We start from the raw sequence: 23,221 nt of genomic DNA on the forward strand, positions 1-23,221 counted from the left end.
ACCAAATGAATAGGCAGTGTTTTTTCAATAGCACTGAGACATGACTGCTGATTTTTCTCACTGCTTGGCACATGAACTCAATATGTAGGTAGATAGAAAAATTATCTCTCATTCTGACTTCAAGCCTGTGTTTCCTGTAGTACTGTTATAGTTCATGCACATTTCATGTGCACTCACATAACATAATCAGCATTTTGTTCTGCAGATGGGGATATATTTTTGTTGTCCACTGAAATGCACTTTTATATGCACTTGTGCAGATAAGCATACAAATATGAATTATGATGTAAGAGAGTATATTTGTATCTTGTGTTTGAAGCAGTAAGATTTCAGTATGTTGAATCATTAAAAATGCAGTATACAAACCAGCTGTTTGAGCCTGTATGGATTGTTCTGTAAGCATAAAACCATTTTCTTGAAGTATTTTCCAAGATGCTATTTCACACACCAGGGTGTGTGAGTACCCTCCTAAAGAGTATGCTACAAGTGATAACAAAAACTGGGATGTTTTACTTAAAAAATAATCTATTGCAATTTTTCAGTCTGTCACTTTGACAAAATGCATTTTGTCTTAAGTAACACATTTCTGAGAATATTCAGAAATATTTATCCATCTTATATTGTACCTCAAATGAAACATTTTTTCTACCTTAGGAATATAAGTTTTATTAATGTATTATATGAAATATATTCATATAACTCTGCTCTAAAGTTGTAGCTCAGGTCTATTACCTCTGCCAGCACTGGCTGAGCTGGTATAGCTTGGTAAAACTACATTCAAACATGATGACTCTAACAGCAGTGCTACACCTATGACAGAACTCCCATCAGCACAAACTCATACTTATACTGTTCTAATCTGCCCTTTTACTGCAAAAGGAAAAACGAGCAGATACACAGCCTGCCTAATATAAGGAAGCCTTGTCAAAAATGTTGTGGTCAGAACCACCATCTTTTATTTTTGGTATCTACAATATGCCATAGTGACATTTGTTAGGTTAGTGCTCCCCCAAATAATGATATTATATAACAGTAATAAACAATTAAGTTCGTTTGAATAAGTCTAAACATACCCAAGAAGTTGAGAATAATCCTAATATAAAAGTACATGAATGGTACTACAGGAATAATACGCTGTATAACAGTGTTTAAAGAGACCACTTTTTTATTACTAGAATAATATTCCAGAATTAATCCTGAAAGCATATAATTCATATTTAATTAATGTGCTCTTTCATTCTGTATTGCTGCCACTCTCCTCAGCAACTAAACACCATCTGCTCATTTCAGTAAGCCTTTGATGCCATGAAAGTGAAATCAGTATTGCTGTGTAAACCACAAAGAAAACATCTGATGTAAGTATTAGTAACAAGAAAAGCCAGCATGCTAATTCCTTCTTACAGTTAAGAGATCACTCCTTATGGCAAGAGGGGTCAAGTCCTCCACTCCCATCTCAGGAAATGTGCTCATCACAGTGAGCACATCAGGCCTGTAGGTTGAAGTACAGCAATATTTAGCAAAATATAACTGTTTTCAAATAAGTATCTCTAATCAGACTGCTCATCTGAGCAGTTATACAATCTCAAGCGTGCAGGATGAGGTCTGCAGCTCACTTCTGGACATTTATTTATAGTACAGTCTATTTTCAAAAAAAATCCCAGTTATGTTTGTGCAGTTTATTGTTACAAAAAAAGAGTAGTGTCATGCACCAACAGACAGAAAGCTTATTCTTTTCCCACACAACACTTGGCATCTTTAATCAATGTGTACATAAATGAAAAGAAAAAGAGCAGATTATCATATTGTCCTTTGTAGCTCTCTTTCAAAATCTCCTGATGATAGTCCACAAGGAAATAATAAATTGCTTCTATTGTGGAAAGGTATGTATCTGGTTTTCCCTTCTGATGACGCCAAAAGCAAGTTTTCCTTGTCTTCAACTCAATTTGCAGTAACCCTGTCAAGGAAAAAAGATGACCTAGATTAGACAATGTGGATTGGTGTCCAGAATGTTAAACAAGACTTAAGTTTTGTTTTCTGACTTTGCTTGCTAGCCTGCTCAGTGCCTGCATGAAAAAAAATTTCTCTTTCTGTACCTCCGTTTTTCATCTGCGAAACTGATGCAGTAATTTTATCCTCCTTTTGGACCACTTTGGAATTTGATGAAGTGCTCTAAGTCCTAGGTTACAATCTTCATATCTGCAATTAATTACAGGTAATCCTTTCATTTAACAGCCACACACCCCTCAATAAACTGCAGTCGCTTCACATGGCAAGGGTGCAACCCACACCTACGAAGACTCATCAATGTTCATAAAATTATTATTTCATCTTTTGCAAAGTTTATACTTTTCAAGTGTAAAACATAATCCCTCAGACTGTTAGTGTTGCTGAAGTGAGGACTACTTTCAAGAGCCAGGAACTTTTCACTTATGCTTGTTAAATAACTGAAATTACTCAAGAATAAGCATGACAGCATCTCTTAATTAACTTTATTAGATACTAAAAGCATTCCCACATAAGATGAAAGAGGGAATTTGGTGTCTGTATGGCACAAGAAAATCTTGAATCTACTTATAGTCTCTGTAACTATTCTATTATTCTGATGAATTTTAAACATGTATCTTGGTTTTTATGTTTTCTAAGATGCACAAACTATTCAAAACTGAAACCACCTTAATGTGCTATCACTTTGTAAACAGGATGGACAGTTGGATCATGAAGAACAGGGTCAACAATATCAGAAGCAGATTGTAAAGTTACCTTTTTTTATCACAACCTGTACTCTGTCTCATGGGACAGTTTAGTACAGGTAACAGTACAAAAACCTGTATGGTCTAAGAATTGCCTGGAAGTTATGGACAGCAAAGCTTCAGTAAAGCCCAAATTCAGGCTAGAGCCCAGCACTTGTAATTCTACACTTTTAACCTACAAACTGTGTTTAATTCTTTTCAGTGTAATTGCAAGAGGGATTTAGTTGTTTGCTTTACAGTTAGGAATGTATGGTATCCTGCATTGTAGAAGAAATCTTAATTACAGCATTTAAAAAAAAAAACCTGAATGGGAGAATCTGTCCCTGAATTTAAATGTTATTATTGGCATTTCAGAACCAAAGCCTCAAAATAACATAGTCTAATTCTTACCTCTAATAATCCTACACATGTGAAAATTAAAATAGCAGTAGGAAACTGCATTAAGCTTATTGCCCTCAAGGGTTTTCAACACTTGAATTCTCATCCCTAACCAAAGTGAAAACTTCCATCAAATCCAGCAGTGCTTCCACCCTAAAAGCAGTGAAGTAAAACTCAGGGATGATTACTCCAGTGGAAACTCCCACATAGTTGTGGTTTGAATACAAACGAAAGTTCACTGAAGGCAAGAGTATGGACACAACTGAGCTTACCACAAGTGCAGTATCAGTTACTTTCAAACACAAGATTTTAGGACATTTCATAAAAAAATATAAAACCAGAGGGGGTTAAGGATAAAAGGTTACTGAGAGTGTTTCATCTATACTGTATCTGTATACAGCCAAAGGAAATGTTTGCTTACAAACATGCACCGTTCATATGAAACCCCACGGTACTAATGTATCAGCTAATAAAATACCTGGCTAATACAAAGCAGTTTTAAACTGACAGGAAAAAAACAAAGCAGTCAGTTTCTTTAACAATCATGGTGATATTACCAATAAGCTTCATCACTTGTGCGAGTCATCATTAGCGTTAGATTCAACTGTTTGTTTTCTGATCTAGGGATCACTTTTAATGAAGTACTCAATCCTAGACATTACCAACTCTCATATATTTCTTGTCTTTAACTGATTTTGTTTTGTTTTCTAAAGATATATTAAGCACTTTTCCAAGATATAGAAGTATTTTTTGTCCAAGTTCTCTCAGCTTATTTTAAGATTGATACACTCATTTGCTTTCTCTTGCAGCACAATTTACTAGATTTATTAGATTTATAGGCTTACAAAACACAAGGCTTTTCTTTACATTTTCTTGGCTTCATTAATGTTTTCATTCAGTATTTCTTGTAACTTAGTAAGTATGGCAATTACTTTTTATTTGGAATTATGAACACTCCTTTTTGAACTGTAGCATACGATGAATATTTTGTTGGATGATGACTTCATTTGCAATTGAACTAAAAAATTAAAACAGTTCTCCATTTTTCACGTATGTACAACATAAAAATGTCATCAGTTTCTGCCTAAAGAAACTCTGTCCCATTCATCTTGGAAGTGAAAACTGCAATCTCTAAAAGGGGTATTAATGCAATTTATATTCTTTATGACAAGTAGTAAGGAAAGCAATACATGCATGGTCTGTGCACACTGTTACATCCAATGTGTGGATGGTTAAAATTCTGTGACTTGCATGACGCTATTAAACCTCACAGCAATCCTGAAAGGTGCTCAGAAACCCAGGGGGCTGCAAAACAGCTGGACCTGAGATGTTCTAGAAATGAGAGAGTAGTCCACCAAATCAGCATTGTCATGGGGAAACTGGAAACCATTCAAGAGTTCCAAAGTAACGCAAATTATGACTTTTTGACTGATATATGCATAGGCTTCCATGGAAATTTTCAGTTCCCCTGGCTGCCTGTTACTTTCCTTGAATTCATCCTCTTAAAAGAAGTTTCAAATGCCTAACATTAACTTGAAACATGCAATTCCTCTGATCTTTGCAGTAATACTTCAATGTAGCTAATAGAGTATGTTTTGTGTTAAACTAAATACTTATAATAGGATTTTAATTAGCCAGTATATCATACAAACATATAAGATTCTTTAATGAACTGACTAGACAGCAAGGCAACATTCACCTTCCATGTAAGAAAGTCTGTGAAATTCCTTGTAGGATACAGTGAGAAGCAGTAGTAGTATATATGTGTGCATATATATATATTGCACATAAACTTAACAACCTGCCTTCCATCTAAGTGCACTTTTTGCACTAAGAAAAGTATTTTCAAACTCCTATTCATCTCAAAGGAAATGGAATGCTATTGGCTAAATTGTTTTGTCTTTTGTGGTTTTAATTAGAAGGCTTAAATGTAAACTTCTTGTAAAGAACCTAAGACAAAACTTTTTGCAGAATTACCAGTTCCTGCTTTCAGAGTTGGAAGGGTGTGGAGGGCAAGCAGCCCTTCCCTTTTTGTCGGGAGTAGTGAGCTCATGGAAATGTCCATTAACAACTTCATGAGAAAGAGAACCCAAGCCAGGACAAACCTGTGCTGAACCTCCTAAATTCCTCATTTACCTTCTTGGGGCCTGGCTGCCTCAACATGTACACAAATTGTCCTTTGGGTCTCTGGAAAGCAGAGCAGCCACCTGCAAGGGAATCTTCCTGGCCTCCTTCAGAGGCCATTAAAACTACTGTTTTGTAGTTCAGTCTGTTCACTGCCTAACGTGACAGCTCCCCTTCTCTGAGACTGTGGAAATTTGCTCCAATAGAGAAGTGAGACAAATAGATATAAATGCTTTCTTAGTACTAGTATTATCTTTTTGCAAAATAAATTATATGTCATGAAAAGTAACAGAGTCTGGCTCAGGAAGTACTCTACAGCCCTGGAACAGGCTGCTGAATTCTTCATATGCACTCAGATATAGGGTGCACATAAGCTTACATCGTACTGAGGTCTGTTATAGTCATACATCCCTTAATCATTTCTGCAGCAATAACATCTCAGTATCAACTTGTATTTTTTTACCTTGAAGTCGTTCATCAGTGATTATCTTGTTAGTTTGATTCCAGGTACTGTCAATAAATATTATCTTCTTCAGTCTAGTGCCTTCACTCCTGCTGCTTGAGATGCATTCATTTGGATTCTTTTCTTCTTCAGGTTCTATTTTTGCTTGTTTAAGAAGTGGCTCTCTGGAACAGTCATCGTCACTAGCACAGACACCTTTCTTGGTGTACTTTTGGAGATGGAAAGCAATATCTTTTACTGAAACTGAATTGGGGCCAGGAAATATAAGTGCTATCTGAATGATGAAAACAAAGAGATTTGAGTGTCAATAAAATCTAATAAAACAACAGGATTCGTTGTATTAAAGAAGAGAAATTTTCTACCTTGTCTGTAAACATTTAAGGCAGGACAAGATGAAACAGTATCTCTTAAACATATTCTGTTGTCTAATACAGTGTTAAATCCATGTTAAAAACATGTTAAAGAATTGAGATCCTTAACAGAAATTTTTATTTAATGTTACTTCCATGCTACTCTCTACTGCACTCTACTAACTCTTAACACTTCTGTATAAAAAGATTTTTCAGCCAAGACAATGGTGTCAGCCCTGAGGAAGTTCAGATGTCACTTGTCACTGCAGTGTATGGGGCAGGAGGACCAAAAAATAGCTTACCATTTAAATGAACATATACATGTTCATAGCTCACTTTTTTGTGCTCTATGCTATGATAGACAAGAGTTGCATTTTAGTTTTTTTCCTCTGTCATAGTGAATATTAAAAATTTTAAGGTGGCTTAAATAATGCAGCTGCTAAATATGAGCACAATATTCAACTGCTGTTTAACTTGCTCCAAGTTGAATACTTTTGTTTATACGCAAAATATTTCTTCAGGTACACAGTAAATCCAATTTCCATTATGTGAGGTGATGAACATAGAAAATTCAAGGTGGTTAAATAGTGCTGCAGTCTTTCTCAGCACTGGAGAAAAGGTTACAGTGCAGAACTCTGTGTTTGCGGAGCTAAGCTTTGAGAGAGCACAGGATGGACTGCCCTAATGGAACAGTGGTTTGCTTCCAGCAGGGCACTACCACTGCAGGAGGAAGCTGCACCTCCCCAGCATAAAGCCTGGCTATCTCTAGAGAATCTCTTACTTCATGTCTCTTCTCTTCATATTCTGGAATGCAAGGATATTTATAAATTGTAACATCATCAGGTGCCAGGAGCTTAGCATGCACAGCAGTGCTTTTGCCATCTGTTTCATTTGGGTGTTTAATAATGTCAATCTTCAAAGGTAACTAGAGCAAAAGAAGAAAAAAACAGTACTTATCATCATATTTATGAACATCTGTACAAAAACTTACTCAAAATTTGTGAGAAATTCCTACGGGCATTTAATTAAAACATCTGATAATTTTTGATAGGTTTAGAGCTAAACTAGAGACAAGTTAGAAGAAGCACCTTTTACATTCAATTTTTGCAAATACCTGTGTAAGCAATGATGCACTTTGGAATGCTGACAGAAGTAGTGTGGTAAAATCTCCAGAAATAAAATCAATAAGGTAAGTTGGTTGTGATCTTAATTTCAGCAATATAATGGTTCTAAATATGAATACTTATCTCTACTAGGTATTTACCCAACTGTGAAAATGGCTATTTCAATGAAAATACACCTAAGTTTACTAGGTCAAAATTCCAAAGTACTTCAAAAGTATTTTCATGATGCTTTCAAACTCCAGTGTCTTCAAAATGCATCTTAGATCCTAACTGATTTTCCAAAATATCTTAGTCCTCTCTGATAGTTTCCCCAAGTATCTTAGCTGAAAGGCATTACACTATTTATATTTTAAGAGTAGTTATTGGAATTATAGAATCATGACATATAGGAATGTCTTTTACATTTCATATAAAATTCACCCTTGGTTATGGACAAATTTTTTGTTCACAATATAATGTGTCCTAGCCAGAACTGTTAGAAACTGAAGAATGTGCAAGAGCACCATAAAGAATCTTTCAACAACTAAGTGAAAACATAGTTGCATGAGAAGCTAAGTGACTTCAGCCTATATTCTCATCTACAAGATACATAAATGTTTATGTGAGTATTGGAACATTTTCAGTGTTTGTACATGTAATTCCTCAAGTAAGAACAGTAATTTTATCTAACTATAGTTTATTCATACTTATAGCTGTGTTCAAGATTAATGTCTGTAAAGAATGAGTCAGAAAAGAAATAGCTGCAGATGGACTATTCTCTGTCCACAGTAACTAAAACCCAAAAGATGTTATAAAAAATTATTAAGAAACATTAACCTTCACAGTTGGAATTTCTTTGGTAGGGACAGTTTCAACAGGAACAAAGCATGTATAACAATAAAACATCCTTGAACTATTGCATCGGGGGCATTTCGATCTCCCACTCTTTTTTGCCTTTTCCAGTACTTCCTGCGATGCTAACTGTAATTGTTGAAGTGGATTATCTTGAAACGATGATGGAGTCTGCAGTACGCTTTCCAAACACTCACTATTTCTTTTTACTCCTTGAGTGTTTTCTTCATTTAAAAGGGTAGATGAATTTAAGGACATGGTTAGCTGAAACAGACAAAATGTTCTTAAATAAAAATCCAATTTTATGAACTAATCTGCTAGAAATTATTCGGTATTATCCCATTTAACAAAAAGATCTCATCAAAGAAGGTATTTCCTACAACAGAAAGAATCATAAAATCATCTGATTCAAGAGATTTCAGGAGTGCATGAGATAAACAGCTGGAAAGAACCTGAGATCTGTACCCTTAATTCACAGATGTGCATTCATTATCCCACTCACTTAACTCCTACAGAAGTCTATTATTTCTCTGTTAAGATCTGTGTCTAGAAGTTTATGAAAACACTGGTAAGCAGCATTTACCTGGATGAGCAATCCCATTAGTCTCCAGCATGACTATTGACAAGAAATTATATGCCTACAGGATAGAAATTCGTCAGACAAAAGTTAATTGTACAAATTTAGATCTCCATCCTAAAATTTATTGTGTGGGGCCAACCAAATAACTGGAATGAAATCCCTCTTAGCTAGAACTTTGTGAAATAGAAGAAATTTTCCAGAAGGGCTTGAGGCAGAAAAGTAACAGCTAGAAGAGGGCTTTGCTGCCCTATGTACCAGATAGTAAGTGGTGACCCAGTATAGACTTCTGCAAGTTTGTGTTTATTTAGTACCACTGATGGATTTTTTTTCAGGCTTTCTTCAGGACAGCTGTTGTCTCACCCTCTGCAGCTGACACAGAATTGTCACCATGTACTGTGAGCAAGACATGAGAAACATGACCTGAAACAGGGCAGACAGAATTAGCTGTGCTATCACAACCCCTTCTGACTGATAACTTGGGGTGCTCTCATCCTCAGAGCAGCCCCCAGCCAGCAGCCTGCACAGCCTGTAGTAGTTATAAACTGCATTTGGCACTTTGTGCTGCATCACTTGCAATGAAGTTATTCTCAGTATTTACTTTCAGCTAATTTAGGTTTACTTTTTCATGTCAAGGATCACACTTATGAAATGATGTAGCAAAGTCATGTTTTATGGATGCTAAATGCAAAAAGTAAGCAGGGAGCTTAGTCTCTCAGTTTGGCCTGAGAAAGCATGAGAAAGAATCCAAAAGAATCCAAACAGTCCTTGGTAAAGGACAACAATCTTAGCAGGAGACAGTCAAGGGGTAGTGTTCGATTTAACCAATGATGGTGGATGTGTTGCTTTAATGACCAATGAGAGTTTTACCTCTCGGACCTTCTCAAACATGTGTATAAAAGAAGATTAAGAATAATAAACTTTGCTCTCTTGGACAATGAAGCTAAGGGAGTCAGTGTCGTGCTTATAACTGTTCCTAATAAAGTGCGACAATGTTTAACAAAAACCAACAAACAGTAAATCCTGAAATGTAATCCAAAATTAAGCATTTAAATAAAATCAAAAAACTCAGCTAAGTTTCCAACACAAAATTAAAATCAATCCCAGAAAAAAAATGTTATTTTCTGGTTAAATTAAGTATTCATGCATGCTATGATACCTTCCCCTCTGCCAGGTGTAACTTTTGAAAGGTCAAAGATGTCCATGCAAATAAACGCAAAATATAATACGCATACAAATGTTCTAGTGCAATTTGCCTTCAAGTTTCTCTGAAATAAAGCAAGTATACTTTACATCTCAGAGCAACCTGTACTATTATCAAGTTTCCTCAGGAAGCAGAGGGCAAGAGGCCCTGGAATTGGACATGCATTCCCAGCCTGCAAACTGATTCTTTTCAGTGTAATGCCTTGCACTCTGTGGCGCACAACGGTGACACCCTGAAGCACTTTTGTTACCGATACTGACAAGGGATACGCTGTGGCCTCAAAATAATAGCTGTGCCCAGGCTGCAGCACTATCCATAGAGAACAGTACACTGCAGAAAATGACAGACTACAATTCTAAGACCCAAATCTCTCTTCAGACACGTATTTTTAAGACTAAAAAACAAATCCGTCTGCACCTCATCTCCAAACCCCTGATAAATCACTGCCGACGGAGGAGGGTACCCTGCACACTCCAGCTGCAGTTCTAAGACAACTCAGAAGGCCGGCCGGCCCTTGTTGGGGGGTTGTGTAAAGCTCACGGGGGTGCCGTAAGCTCCTCTGTGCCGCTGCCCGCTGTGCGCCCAGCGCGGTGAGCGCAGGCCGCCTCCGGAGCGCCGCGCTCGCAGCTTCTGCGGGCGGAGATAGCGCAGGACGGGCACGGCCCTCGGCCGCTGCCTCTGCCACCGGAGTAACAGCGCGGTTCTGCCCGTCCCGCCGCCGCAGCGGCACCAAGGCCCTGTGGGAGCAAAACCGCTTCCTACCGCGGGCCGCCCGAGCCCGCCCCGAGCAGAGCGCGGCCCCCCTGGCGCTGCCTCCTCTCTGCTGCCGCGGAGCTCCTCGCCCGGCTCCGGCCCCGGCCCCCCCCGCGCTGGCCGCTCCTCACCCGCCGCCCGGCGCGGCTCCCGCGCGGCCCTCGCACGGCCCGGAACGAAAGTGCCGGGCTCGGCAGCGGCGGGGAGGCGGGGAACGGAAGCAGCCCGGGGCTGAGTGCGGCTCCCGCCGGGCCGCCTCTGGCCGGGGTGTCTGTGTTTGGCCGCGAGCCTCACGCCCTGCATGGGCTGTTCCGAGTTTTGTGTCACAAAAAGCTGGCCAGAAACCGCTTCCAGCTACCTGGGCAGCGGGGGAGAATCCCGCCGTTCGCAGCTGGGCCTGTGCCAGGTGTTTACTGCCTTGGGTGCCGTGCCCAGCGCTGTCGCCTCCGTGAGGCGGCACCGCCTGGAAACCGCTGGGGTGTCAGGCTGCGGCTTTGACTCCCATGAGAACTCCAGGAAAGATAGATCAGAGTTGTTTTTTTTTTTACCCTGGTTTCTTCCCGGCACCCAGTAGTATCCTTAGAACATATTTATTGACTGGAAGAATTGTACTGCTGCATTCCTCTCTGCTTGTTTTGCAGCTCTCTAAAGGGAACATGGGATCTCTTCTGTGGGGTCCTTTGGCCCGGTTGAGGATGCTGCTCTGACGCGGAGCCGGATTTTTCCCCAGCCAGCTCCCGGCACCGAGCCAAGAGTGGGCTGCTCCTGGAAAGCAGGGCAGCTTAGGGCTTATGCTCTATGGCACTGGCTGTCCAGCGTCGAGGGCAGGAGCAAGGACGAGGGAGAGGTCTTCCATGTGGTTTCCAAGAGGGATTTATTCTCTTGAAGGTTCCAGGGAAGAAAGACAAAAGTTACAGGGGTACAGCAACTTATGTATGGGGGAGGAGCAAGGGGAGTGTACAAATAATAAACCAATAGAAAACAGTTAGGGGAGGAGCACAAGGCGGGGTTACATAATACATAAACCAATGGAGAACACAAGGGGAGGAGAGTGGGGCACACGGGCTAATGGGGCTCCGAGGAATAGGGGAATTCCAAAGGGGGCGGTCCAGGCAGGGGTTGACACAGGGGAGGATTGACAACTTCATGGGAGGGGGAACAGGGAACATTCAGGAACAAGGGGCAGGTATCAGGGTGGATTGGCAGCTGGGGTAGGAGGGCACGATTGGGACCAAAGTATGTTGGGGGGGGTACAACTTAACAATAAAGAATGTAATTGAATCAAATATAATAAACAACAATGCACTGCAACATCTCCCCCTTTCTTGATTTGAAAAGGGAGGGAGAGATGCTTGGGAATATTACTTAATAGTTTACAAAACTAAAATTAACATTATTAAACTAAATTAATAAACAATATAAAAGCATTTGAGACCTTATCAGGGATAAAACAACAGAAATGATGATACTTAAATGAATGAACACATATTAAGGAGTAAATAGAAAATACAGAATCACTACTATTAAAATTAACATTAGTGTTATAATCTACTATTAAACAGTAACAGAAATTTACTTAACAAAATTACAACAAATTCTTAAACTTCATATTTTGAAATCTTGTCCCTTTAAAACAGAAAACATAACACCCCACAATGCATTTGCTTTGCTTTATGGGGTACTAATAACATAAGCATCTGATAACAAAATATATCAAACAAATAGACATAAAGCAAATAAAACCAGGAAAAAAAAACACTTAAGAAATTTTAACAAAACTGAAAAGGTTTTATAGTTTTATCTCCTCCGGTTCTTGATCTTCTGACCAGGAGGGGTGCAATTCCTTCATCTCCTCTTCTTGAGGGGCACAGCTCTTAACCTCTTCATAGTGAAGGGCACAGTCCTTGACGTCCAGCTCTGGCTCTGGCACTGGTGTTATGGGTGCTGCCATTTCAGATGTTTCAGCTTTCCCGGAGGGGGTGTGACCCATGATGGAAAGGGTGCAGCTTGGGAAACCATTTTGTGAACTTCAAGGGCTATTAACTGGGAGTGGGGGAACTGGTTGGGGGTTAGGGAAGGGTCCCTGGCAGCTGGCGCCTTGCTACCAGGGCAAGGGTACCGAGGAGGTTGTGGGGAGCCAGGGAATCGGTAGCAACCCTGCACCTCTTGGTGGGTTGCTCCCCCCAGCCTACCCAGTTTAGGGGAAAAAGGGTTAGGATAAGGGGATGAGGAAAAGAGGGCTTTGGGAAGAACTGGGGAAAACTGACATGGTTGTTTTTCTACCTTCCTATCATCTTCCTTAAAGGGTAACATTTGTCCCCAGAAGTATCTCATCTTTACTTCTCCAGGGGACACATGTGGAAAGTGGAAAAACAACCATCTGACAAAACATTTTAACAAACCCCAAGAAAACTTCAGGCCCCCTCCCACCAAGGTTCCCACAACTTGGATAAGAATCTCCATCTGTTGCCCTGACAGACAAGCACCCATCCTGTCAGGGACAACAAAATCCTCCCTCCCCTGTGGCAAAATGCGAAACTTAAAAGAAAAGAGCACAGTGACCACCCTCAATTCCCTTTCCACTCGGGGCACCAACCAACCCCCCTTCTACACACAAATCTACTTGTGAGGTCCCAGTCCATTGGGACAACTCACCAAAAACAGTAACAAAAATCGTCCATAAATCCGCTTGTGAGCTCCCAATCTGTTAGGACAACTCACTAATCGTCCATAAATGTCCACTGGTGAGTTCCCAGTCCATCAGACAACTCACCAATCATCCATAAGTGAAAATAAAACCAACAACAACTTCCACTTGTGAGCTCCCAGTCCCTCGGGGCAACTCACCACTCCATTGGCCACTGAAACAGAAAGCCACAGACGAGGTCCCCTGCCCTGAAGTAATCCTCCCGGGTGCTGGAGGGTTGCTACTTCACCCCTGGGAGTGCCACCAACCAAAAAGTGGTGTACTCACCCAGGGGCACTGACGCACCAAAAAGCTTCACTCCTGGAGAATCCTTGATTCCCAGGACAGCTGCTCGAGGGGTCCCAAAGGGCCCCACGTTGGGCGCCAGCTGACGCGGAGCCGGATTTTTCCCCAGCCAGCTCCCGGCACCGAGCCAAGAGTGGGCTGCTCCTGGAAAGCAGGGCAGCTTAGGGCTTATGCTCTATGGCACTGGCTGTCCAGCGTCGAGGGCAGGAGCAAGGACGAGGGAGAGGTCTTCCATGTGGTTTCCAAGAGGGATTTATTCTCTTGAAGGTTCCAGGGAAGAAAGACAAAAGTTACAGGGGTACAGCAACTTATGTATGGGGGAGGAGCAAGGGGAGTGTACAAATAATAAACCAATAGAAAACAGTTAGGGGAGGAGCACAAGGCGGGGTTACATAATACATAAACCAATGGAGAACACAAGGGGAGGAGAGTGGGGCACACGGGCTAATGGGGCTCCGAGGAATAGGGGAATTCCAAAGGGGGCGGTCCAGGCAGGGGTTGACACAGGGGAGGATTGACAATTTCATGGGAGGGGGAACAGGGAACATTCAGGAACAAGGGGCAGGTATCAGGGTGGATTGGCAGCTGGGGTAGGAGGGCACGATTGGGACCAAAGTATGTTGGGGGGGGTACAACTTAACAATAAAGAATGTAATTGAATCAAATATAATAAACAACAATGCACTGCAACACTGCTCCACTGTAACACTTAATATTCAGCCTTTAGGGTGAACTTCGGCTAGCTGCAGTCTTGTAATACTGAGTACATGAGAATAGTGGCAGATTTGTCACTTTTTCTTAGTGTGCTTTTTAGAAGTATGTGAATAACAATAGTATAATATTGCGGAGGTAGTGAGAAGCAAGTGGAAGTTCTGTCTTTGTGATTAAGTGCCTTTACATATAGTTTACATATTTAGTATGTTTCTTAACTACATGTGTAGTATTTTGTATATTGGAAAAACCTACAGTGAACTTTATGCAAAACTGAGAGCTTTGACTGTCAGTTTTACTTTCTAAAGTTTAAATACTTGCTAATATACGTTATCTTAGAGGTTTTTAAAAGACATTTGGGTGAGAATAATTCTTGATGTCTATCAGCATAAAATACAAAAGCCTCCTTTTATTTTTGAAGAATTATTAGTGTCTCAAAATTTGGTGAGTCCAATTGGCTTATTGTTTTAAGTACCCATGTGCATGGAGAAGTTAACATGTAGGAGTCAGGTGCTGAGCAAGTATTTGAGCTTAGCAAATATTTCCATATTGAGAATTGAGTGTAGATTGTATTTCCAAGACCCTTGGGCACTGCAAAAAAGCTTTGTAGAAATGGCAAACCTTGAAGAGAGCAGTCTCTCTGCTGTTAACTTTGTTTTTTCTTAAAGCTATACCATAGAGGAAAACGTGTGCCTACTGTACAGGAATTTTCTGTGCTTTGGAACTGGTTGAGTGATACTGAATCAAGCTTTGTTTAAAAGATTTTATCTGGCCATGCCATTACTAACATAAGAGAAAGTTTTGAACCCTGAAGCAAAAGGTTCTGAGGGTGATGAAAGGGAGAATAGTTGCTTCTGATTTTTTTCCTTTCTCTCTTTTCTTACACCAGTAAAGAAATCTTTGACTATATATGCCTTTCTGGTTTGTTGAAGAATTCAGTATAACGTGATTACCAGTGATTTGTCAGAATGACATTCTTTTTGGAAGAAGCAGGACATTCCTTTTGACCTGCCTACATTATTTGCAAGTATTGATTCACTTAGATCTTTGAAACCAGAAAATTTGCTCTTTTGAGCTTTGAACCAGAACTTTTTCCTCCACTGAAACAAAGAAACAAAAAATGTTTGAAAATATGTAGAATATTTCATTATGAAATCCAATATTTTTTTAAAAAGTTAATATCTAGGAGGAGAAACCTGACATAAAAATGAAACACTTTAATTTAGGATAATATCAAAACAATTTATAATTGGCTTTACTTAACCATTTTACTCTAAAATCACAGCATTACAGAATGAGCATGTGTGTATTATAGTTTCAGTGCAGTCAATAACATTCCAGTGATTTAATTTTTTAAAGAAATAATTTGTCTTGCTGCCCTGCTATTAAAATAGAGGATGTCAATGTCCTTCAGCAATATCAGAGTGCTTAAAACCACTTTGATTATTCTGTGTTTAATGCTTACTAAATTATTTCAGGAAAGTGAAATAATGAATTTGATGATCAAGTTCAAACAACTACCTTTGGTTCCAACAATTTGCTCAAATATTTAAGCTTCTAGTTTAAATTCTTTGCTAGATCAAGGAACAGTTTCCTCCTGTGCTTCCAAGGCTCCTTCTCAACAGATGGAAGGCATTACTGGCCTTTCCGAGAATTTAAATTGCACATGATTTTATTTGTCTCTTTAGAAACATAATGACCCTTTTTTCTTCAGTTATCTCCTTCTCTAACTAAAAAGTTATAGTCTTTTTAATTACTCTGTGTCTGCTGTAATGGGCCTCCCTGGTCTATTTCTGTTTTTCTGGCTCTTTGAGATGATGTAATCCTCTCTGAATGCAGTACATGAGAGAGGAGGAAAGCAGTCTGCATTGCAATGTTGCCAGAATTAGAGATTCTTAGATGTAAAATACATTTATACTTGTTTGTGATTCTTTATGCAAAGTAAATCTCACAGATTACTTAATTTAAGCTTTTCATTTGTATAATTTTCAGAAAAAGGTGTTTTGCAGTGTACTGGTTGCAGAAGGAATGGCTGACTTTTATCTCTCTTGATGAGCTTTACTTTTGGGTGGGTAAGTTACAAAAAGATTATTCCTTTAGTGTTATATATAAATATCTGTATGAACATCAGACAACTCTCAGACTTGGAGAATAGAATAAACACATGTCTGAAGCACAGAAACGTGCTCAAAAAGTGTTCTCGTGCCAGTGTGGCCCAGTGTAGCTAGAGGAACATCCTACTGCCCTTGAACACAGCCGCTGACAACCATTGGCCCAGATAAGTGTTTACAGCTTTCCTTCAGTCTGTCAGTGTGAAGTGTCAAGTTGATAATTTGAAAAAGCCTAATAAACTAAAGTCCCAGTCCTGCCTGGATTTTAGGAACATTTTGTTTAGGCCCAAAAAAATTGCAGGCAAATGTCTCTGCAAGCATGTTCTCTACAGATTGTGCTGTTAATAAAGGAAAGGTGACCCTAAAACGGTAACTTTTAAGCCTTCCAATCCTTCCAGTGATACAGGGGCCCTGTACAGTTTTTTAAGCTTTGTGTGTAGACACATTTAGGTGTAGATCCAGATATATATAAAGTCTTTGCCGATTTGGAGCTTTTGATCAATAAAATCATTAATCCAGCCCCTATTTCTTGCTAAACCTGGCTAATTTTTTAAGACATTGTTACTGAGCAATTTACGACAGAAGAAAGCTCTGACTCAGAAAAGTGAGAGGTGGAAAGAAAAGGAGTATTAAATTTTTAAATTTTTTTTATGGATAAGACAAGAAAGATCAAATTTTTTTATTTATTTATTTTTTTTTTTAATTTTTTCCCAGCTTGAAAAACTGCTTTGGTTTCTTTACATCTCTTAAAGTATCTTATAGTCACCTAAAATTCCAGTTTTAGACCTTTGTTCCTTATCTGAAATATATTCACAGTTCATGGTGTGAATTGTCTTAGCTGAAAATACTGTTTATTTCATTGTGTGAAACAGAACTAATTATGCAATAAGTATTTATAATTTTTTCAGGTTCCCAAATACATTGCTGAGGAGCCAAATGGTAGAAATGTAGAGGTGAGTTTCTTTAGCTTGCATTTAAAGAAGTACACAGCATTCTGTCTTATGGATATGGTTTGACTTGGAGTCAAAATACCTCTGACAGCAAGCTAAGTCAATTTTTCTAGGATTACACAAATTCAGATATACTGGGTAATGGAAATTCTAAATACTGTGTAAATATGATGACTGCCTTCACCATAAAAAGTGAAATTATTGGGGTTTTTTACTCAACTTCAGTGGGAATTTGCTATGGCTTTAAATACTTTAGAAAAGGCAAATGGGAAGTCACAGCCTTTTCCTGTGAATTCAGGATTTTAAATAACAGTTGAAAAAACCGGGGCTGATTTTGCTTTATGTCTCTGCTGCCTTTGTGATCTGCTTCGGGCAGTGATCCCTGGTCCTGAGCAGGTTGGTAACTGCTAGTTCAGGGGAGCTTTCTCCTTGGGAAGGTCAGTTTGGGGCAGAGTCAGAATTCAAGACTGTGAAAGGCCAAGGTTCTACATTGTTTTATAATTTCAACTTGAATTGGAAATGTATAAGCTTTCATTAATATTTATCATTAACATGTAAATGCTTAATGTGATAAAATACAGACTAGATAAGTATACCTACTTAGAGTATAAATTAAACCATAAGTAATTTGTTTTACAAACAAATTAGAATTCTCACTATAAAAATGTTTTTAAAATTTCATAATTAACTATAAAAAAATACTTCCTTTATGCTGTAGAATCAGTAGCATTATATTGGTACAGAAATATATATAAAGAGGAGCAGATTCCCAATATTCACCAGATCATTATCACCAACATAAAACAACCTCTCTGAAATTCTGACTTTTGACCTTTTTTGCATATTAAGTTGCTATTATTAATACAAATGATTTCATTATTTTTTGCAAATCAACCTATCATCAAATAGTATTACACTGATTGTATTTCACAGTCTGTGTTGAAATAGTTACTAACTGATAAGAATATTGTAAATATTCTGAGTTAATTTTGACTGCTTCACATTTATAAATGAAGGATACCTAATTCCTGTCATTTGTCCAAGTCCAAATACTGTCAAGCTGATAAAAACAAGTTGTGCAGAGTGAAGGGTAGATTTAAAATTCAGGTGGTTGAGCAGTCTTGAGAAACTCTGTGTCTGAACACTGAACTATTGATTGCACTTGCCACAAAACACGTGTGGGCAGCAGCAACATTTTTGAGGAAAAGTGTTTAAAACATACTCAGAGAAGCATGCTGGTTGAAGTTTACAATGTACAGAAGTAATCACTAGTTCTACAAAATAAATGTTTGGGTTTTTTTTTTCTCCATAAAACCTAATGTCTTGACACCCAAAGAATGGCCATAGATCTTACTGCTTGCACTGGGTAGAAATCTGATAAAAGTTTATAATCTACAGCTATTCCTTTTAGAGACATTTGTAATGCACTGACAAATGCTGATGATGCTTTCTGAAATGCCTCCTTTGGTGGACTGAAAATTTTTTGTTTATTTGTGCTTAGAGATGTGCAAATACACCCAGATACGCGAATAGCACTTCTTAGGATCAATGCTTGCCTCCTAGAACGTTAGTCCAGTGTCTTAATCTACTTTTTAACTGTGGTTGTTTACAATATTCCTGTTCTTACGTATTTTTAATTCTGTTATAAATTTAATACAAGAGGTGTGACTGGATACCTTACTAATTTTGAACCAAACAAAAACATTTTGTGGTTTAAACTTTAGATGTTCAGACTTTTGGCCTTAGGTTTATTGAAAATTGAAAAAAAAAAAAAAAAATCAGTAACAGGCTGAGAGAGTTGAAGGTATCTGGCAAATGCAGATCAGCCCCTGTATTTTGACAGCCTAACATTGAGATACCCAAAGAAGCTGCTTTTGTTCCTCTCAGTAAAAGCTAAACATTCCCTATTGCAAGTTTTTCCCGTCAGTATTTCTGCAAGCTGAAAGAAGTTCCTATATGCTTGTGAATTGCAAATTAATATCCTTGTACTTTTTACCTTTGTCTAGTTATGATTTTCTTTGTGGTTTTAGGAGTTTTTAAATCCCTGCACTCAGTGTATTGAATATATTTTTTGTTGTTTTGATAAAAAAATTGTTCTCAGAGTCTGGAGAAATCTGTTTCTCTCAAAATAATCTATTGCAGTGCTTCAGGATTCCCTGTGGTTGTGGTTTCTCCAGAAGTTTAACATATAAATTAATTTAAAGTGTTCTTAGAGCTGCTATTATCAAACAAATAATCTGCATATTCCACAAGTACAAAAGCACAGGAGTTTTACTCGTGTAGCTCAACTGCATCAGCTGTAGGTCCAAGATGAACTTTTCATGTAACTTTAAGGAGCTGTAGTTGAATGTATGAAGAATTAGTTTAGTTAGCAGGTTTATATCATGAAGCTTAAAATAAACTTTTAGATGAAATGGACTGTTAATTTTACTTTGCTTACTTTGTGTAATGGTGCTAAAATTTATAAAATTTATGAGTTTGGAATATTTAAGTTAAGAGCATAAATCAAAAGTGTATGGGTTCTGTTACCTCAGGTGATCACTATGCTCTTTATTAAGGAGGAAAATGTTCCCGTGGCAGGAGGCTGTGATGAACACCGGCTTTGGTTCAGTACATCACTTCAATTCTCTCCTAGTTGTTGGCTGATAAACTTAACATATGCTTCAGATAATGCATGTCTGTCAGTGCTATTCTGAATAGGAACTATTTTAATATACTCAAAACCAATTAAATGCTTAGAAGTTGTTGAAATGTGTAGAAGAACAATGTGTTGGAGTAAGAGAGGGCACTAATTTCGAGATATATGTGTCAGTGCTGTTCCTTTGTGTCGGCAGTGCCTCACCCCAGATAACTGTGAGCTTTAACAATGTGGTGCATCACTGTTCTGCACACAACCATATCTGAATTTATGTGGGTATCTGTGCCCTGATTTTTCCCCGCTTTGAAGCCTATCCAAGAGCACTTGTTTGACAGACTGGCAGATTTTGTGGCACATTTTCTTCTTGTTCCCAGGGATGCTAAAGATGCTTTTTCTCAGGTAAGAGTACCAGTAGCATTTTCATTGATACGTGAGTAGCTGCTGCGTTTTGGCACATAAAAGTATTAACGTGACACATAAGCCAATGTACCTGCATCCAGATTGGCAGCTTTTGGCTCCAGAAGACAGCTGGAAGCACATGCATGTATGTACCAGAGAGAGAACAACCAGAACTGGTGAGGAAAAGCTGGAAATTGTCATGTGCAGTCATCAAAGGGAATTTTTTGGGTATTACACATAATAAAATATGTGAATAGTAAAATTAAATTATAATATTAAATGATGTGATTTTTAAAAGCTTTTTTTCTCAAGCAGGAGTTCGTTGCAATTGCTACGGTTCACTTGAATATTTTTACATTAATTAAAAAAAATTACAATATTAAATCTCTTTTGTAGACTTTTTAGATATGGTGTTACATTGTCAGGTGTATCCTGATTGGATACAAGTTGTTTTCTTGGAAGTATTTTTTGTATACTTGGAAGTATATGTTGCTTTCTGGGAAGTATTTCATGAATCTATTAAATATTTTGATGATGACTTTAAGGAGGGATTGGTAGACTTAGTTTTTCAGTGGGTATCAAGTACTGGTAGTATTTTTCCTCTCCCTGAGGCAGATTTTGTCCAGACTACCAGGTGTGCATTTCAGTGAGACTCTCTTGCCTTTTCTATCTGTTGCCTTATGTGTGTAATGCCATACATGTACACATACATAGAAAATGCAATACTAGACATACCGGTGTCAAAGCTGGCTTTTTCTGCTCAGTAATAATAATTATGATGATTTCTTAATACTGGTTGTAGGTATATAAATATGAAGAAATATTTTAAAACAGTAACCTGGAAAGGAATCTGAACTAATTATCCATGGCATTAATCACAGAATCACTAACTTGAAAGAGACCTCCAAGATCATCGAGTCCAACCCAGCTCTAACATCTCAACTAAACCATGGCACCCAGAGCCACATTATTTGTCCTTAAGAAAAACAAAACTGGATCAAACATCTCAAAATGTTTCTTGCTAAAGCAACTGTTTGTAGGTGGCCGCCTTGAATGTATCTCTCTATAAAAAAGAGCCACTTTTTACAAATATTCTTATGGAATTCAGACTATACCTGTCTTAGAAATTTCTATTGGAAGTAATATAATATAACCATTAAAGGAAGTAGTATTATATTACCATTAAATATCTGCATGTTTTGACAGTAAAAGTTTATGATTTTTAGATTGCATATGTCATTTGATATCCATTCCAAAACTTAGATTTAGAGCAGATTTCTATCTTTAGTGCTCACTTATTTAGATTTCACGACAATGTGGATTTCATTATCTTGTATGTTGAAACTGATTGACAAATGCAATAGAAATATGTTTTTGAAGTAGATGTAAAATACAGAAATATTTTCTCAAAACCTTTGTCAGTCACTGTTTGTTGGGCAGGATTTTCTTTTTAGTTACAGACAGAGAAAATTGTATGTAAGAAAAGATCACCCTGAAAAATTTAATTTAGAGAAGGTTTATATACATCAAAGTTTTACATACTCCAAACTCCTAAAGGGCCTTTAACTTGGAAGAGCTGGATAAGCCCATAGCATTCTCTGTAATGTGTAACCACTATAAACAGATAATGGATGGACTTAAGTGAAATTTAGTCAGACCAGAAAAAAATCCCAGAACTCTAGGAGAATGCTGCTGTGGCACAGATTCTGTGCCTGCATGAAACTTACAGTGTGGGAGCTGTGTAAAATTGTAGTGGAATGAAGACTGAAAACCACGGAACAAAGTAAATTAAGTATTGCTGCGAGAATAATTCGCAACCTCAACAAAACATATGCAAATGTATTAAATTACCAGAACTGGAACAACCACAAAGTAAGGATATTCACCCATGTGCAAACCCAAGCAGAAGCAGAAGGGAGATAGCAAAAACTGTTCTGGTTGACTTTAAGTATATGAATATAATTATTTCAGTTAACAGGCTTGGATCTCATGCCTAAAGTTGACAGTGGCCATAAAAATTTCCACATTGGAGACAGGAAATAAAGCAATTTTAATTTCATTTGGGGATATTCATAGGGTGATTTTCAAAATTCACATAAACATTTTTCTAAATTAAATTTTTTTTAATTTTAGGTCTAAAACTAAGAAAATGTGTGTGGAAGAAATGGAATCTCAAAAGCCTTAAGGCTGCCACAGTAAATCATACTAGTAAAGATGCTACTGCTAAAATAAAAGCTGGTGCATCTGCCAGATCTGCAGCCGCCAGTCAGCCTTGTAAATATTTTAAACACACAGTGCATGTGACCATAGATTTTGGAATGAAACTTATGGTCCACTGCAAAATCTGAATTGTAAACATAAATTATTACCAATATTTTTGGTTTATTTTGCACAAACCCAAAATGTTAAAGCAATTCAGAAGGAATTGTGAATTGTGAATTTTGATCACGTCTAAATGTATATCCTTCCAATATATTGATAATTTATTGATAATTTGATGAAGCTTTAAACAATTTTAAAAAGTATTTAAGAAGCTGTTGATGCTCCATCTTGGTTTGATTTATCAGTTTTCTTATCCTAATGACAACAACTCTTTTTTATCTGGTAGCTGGATTGCATTTTCAGTATGTCTTGCATTGTAGTATCTTTTACTCCCTTGTCTTCACTATCCAAATTGATCAGACCTTGTTTTTTATTCTTTCAGTCTAGCCTTCTGTTCTTTCTCATGGCCACTATTTTAACTTCTTTTTTTCAACCTTCTTGTGCTGAGGTTGCTTCTAACTTGTTCCCCTTCTGAATGCTATCCAGCATTTTGTTCTTTCAGGGTAGTTTCTTCTTTCTTTTCTCTTCCTGAAATTACTGTTTT

The 23,221-nt window shown here is 38.0% G+C and overlaps 1 protein-coding gene across 4 annotated transcripts; it reads right to left on the reverse strand.

The window, feature by feature from the left end:
* Positions 1–986: 986 nt before the first annotated feature.
* DTWD1 (DTW domain containing 1) lies at positions 987–10,765 on the reverse strand. 4 transcript variants are annotated; one of them, XM_058847196.1, is made up of 6 exons: positions 10,686–10,765; positions 8,604–8,658; positions 8,006–8,284; positions 6,847–6,990; positions 5,716–5,989; positions 993–1,954 (listed from the first exon to the last, which is right to left on the reverse strand). In XM_058847196.1, the coding sequence occupies exons 2-6, from the start codon at positions 8,619–8,621 to the stop codon at positions 1,725–1,727; spliced, it is 945 nt and encodes a 314-aa protein (XP_058703179.1). In that variant the 5' UTR covers positions 8,622–8,658; positions 10,686–10,765; the 3' UTR covers positions 993–1,724. The 4 variants fall into 4 exon arrangements, with proteins under 4 accessions (XP_058703183.1, XP_058703179.1, XP_058703180.1 ...); XM_058847197.1 differs by lacking the exon at positions 10,686–10,765 and adding an exon at positions 10,564–10,661; XM_058847200.1 differs by lacking the exon at positions 6,847–6,990 and having other exon boundaries at positions 987–1,954.
* Positions 10,766–23,221: the final 12,456 nt, after the last annotated feature.

This window comes from Poecile atricapillus, chromosome 11 (genome assembly GCF_030490865.1).
Source record: "Poecile atricapillus isolate bPoeAtr1 chromosome 11, bPoeAtr1.hap1, whole genome shotgun sequence".
Lineage (NCBI taxonomy): Eukaryota > Metazoa > Chordata > Aves > Passeriformes > Paridae > Poecile > Poecile atricapillus.

Coding starts and splice junctions, on each gene's coding strand:
- DTWD1 (XM_058847196.1), bottom strand. Junction 5,990..6,846: donor ATGAAGAGAAGAGACATGAA/GTAAGAGATTCT, acceptor TTCATCATTCAG/ATAGCACTTATATTTCCTGG. Junction 1,955..5,715: donor CACTGATGAACGACTTCAAG/GTAAAAAAATAC, acceptor TTTCCTTGACAG/GGTTACTGCAAATTGAGTTG.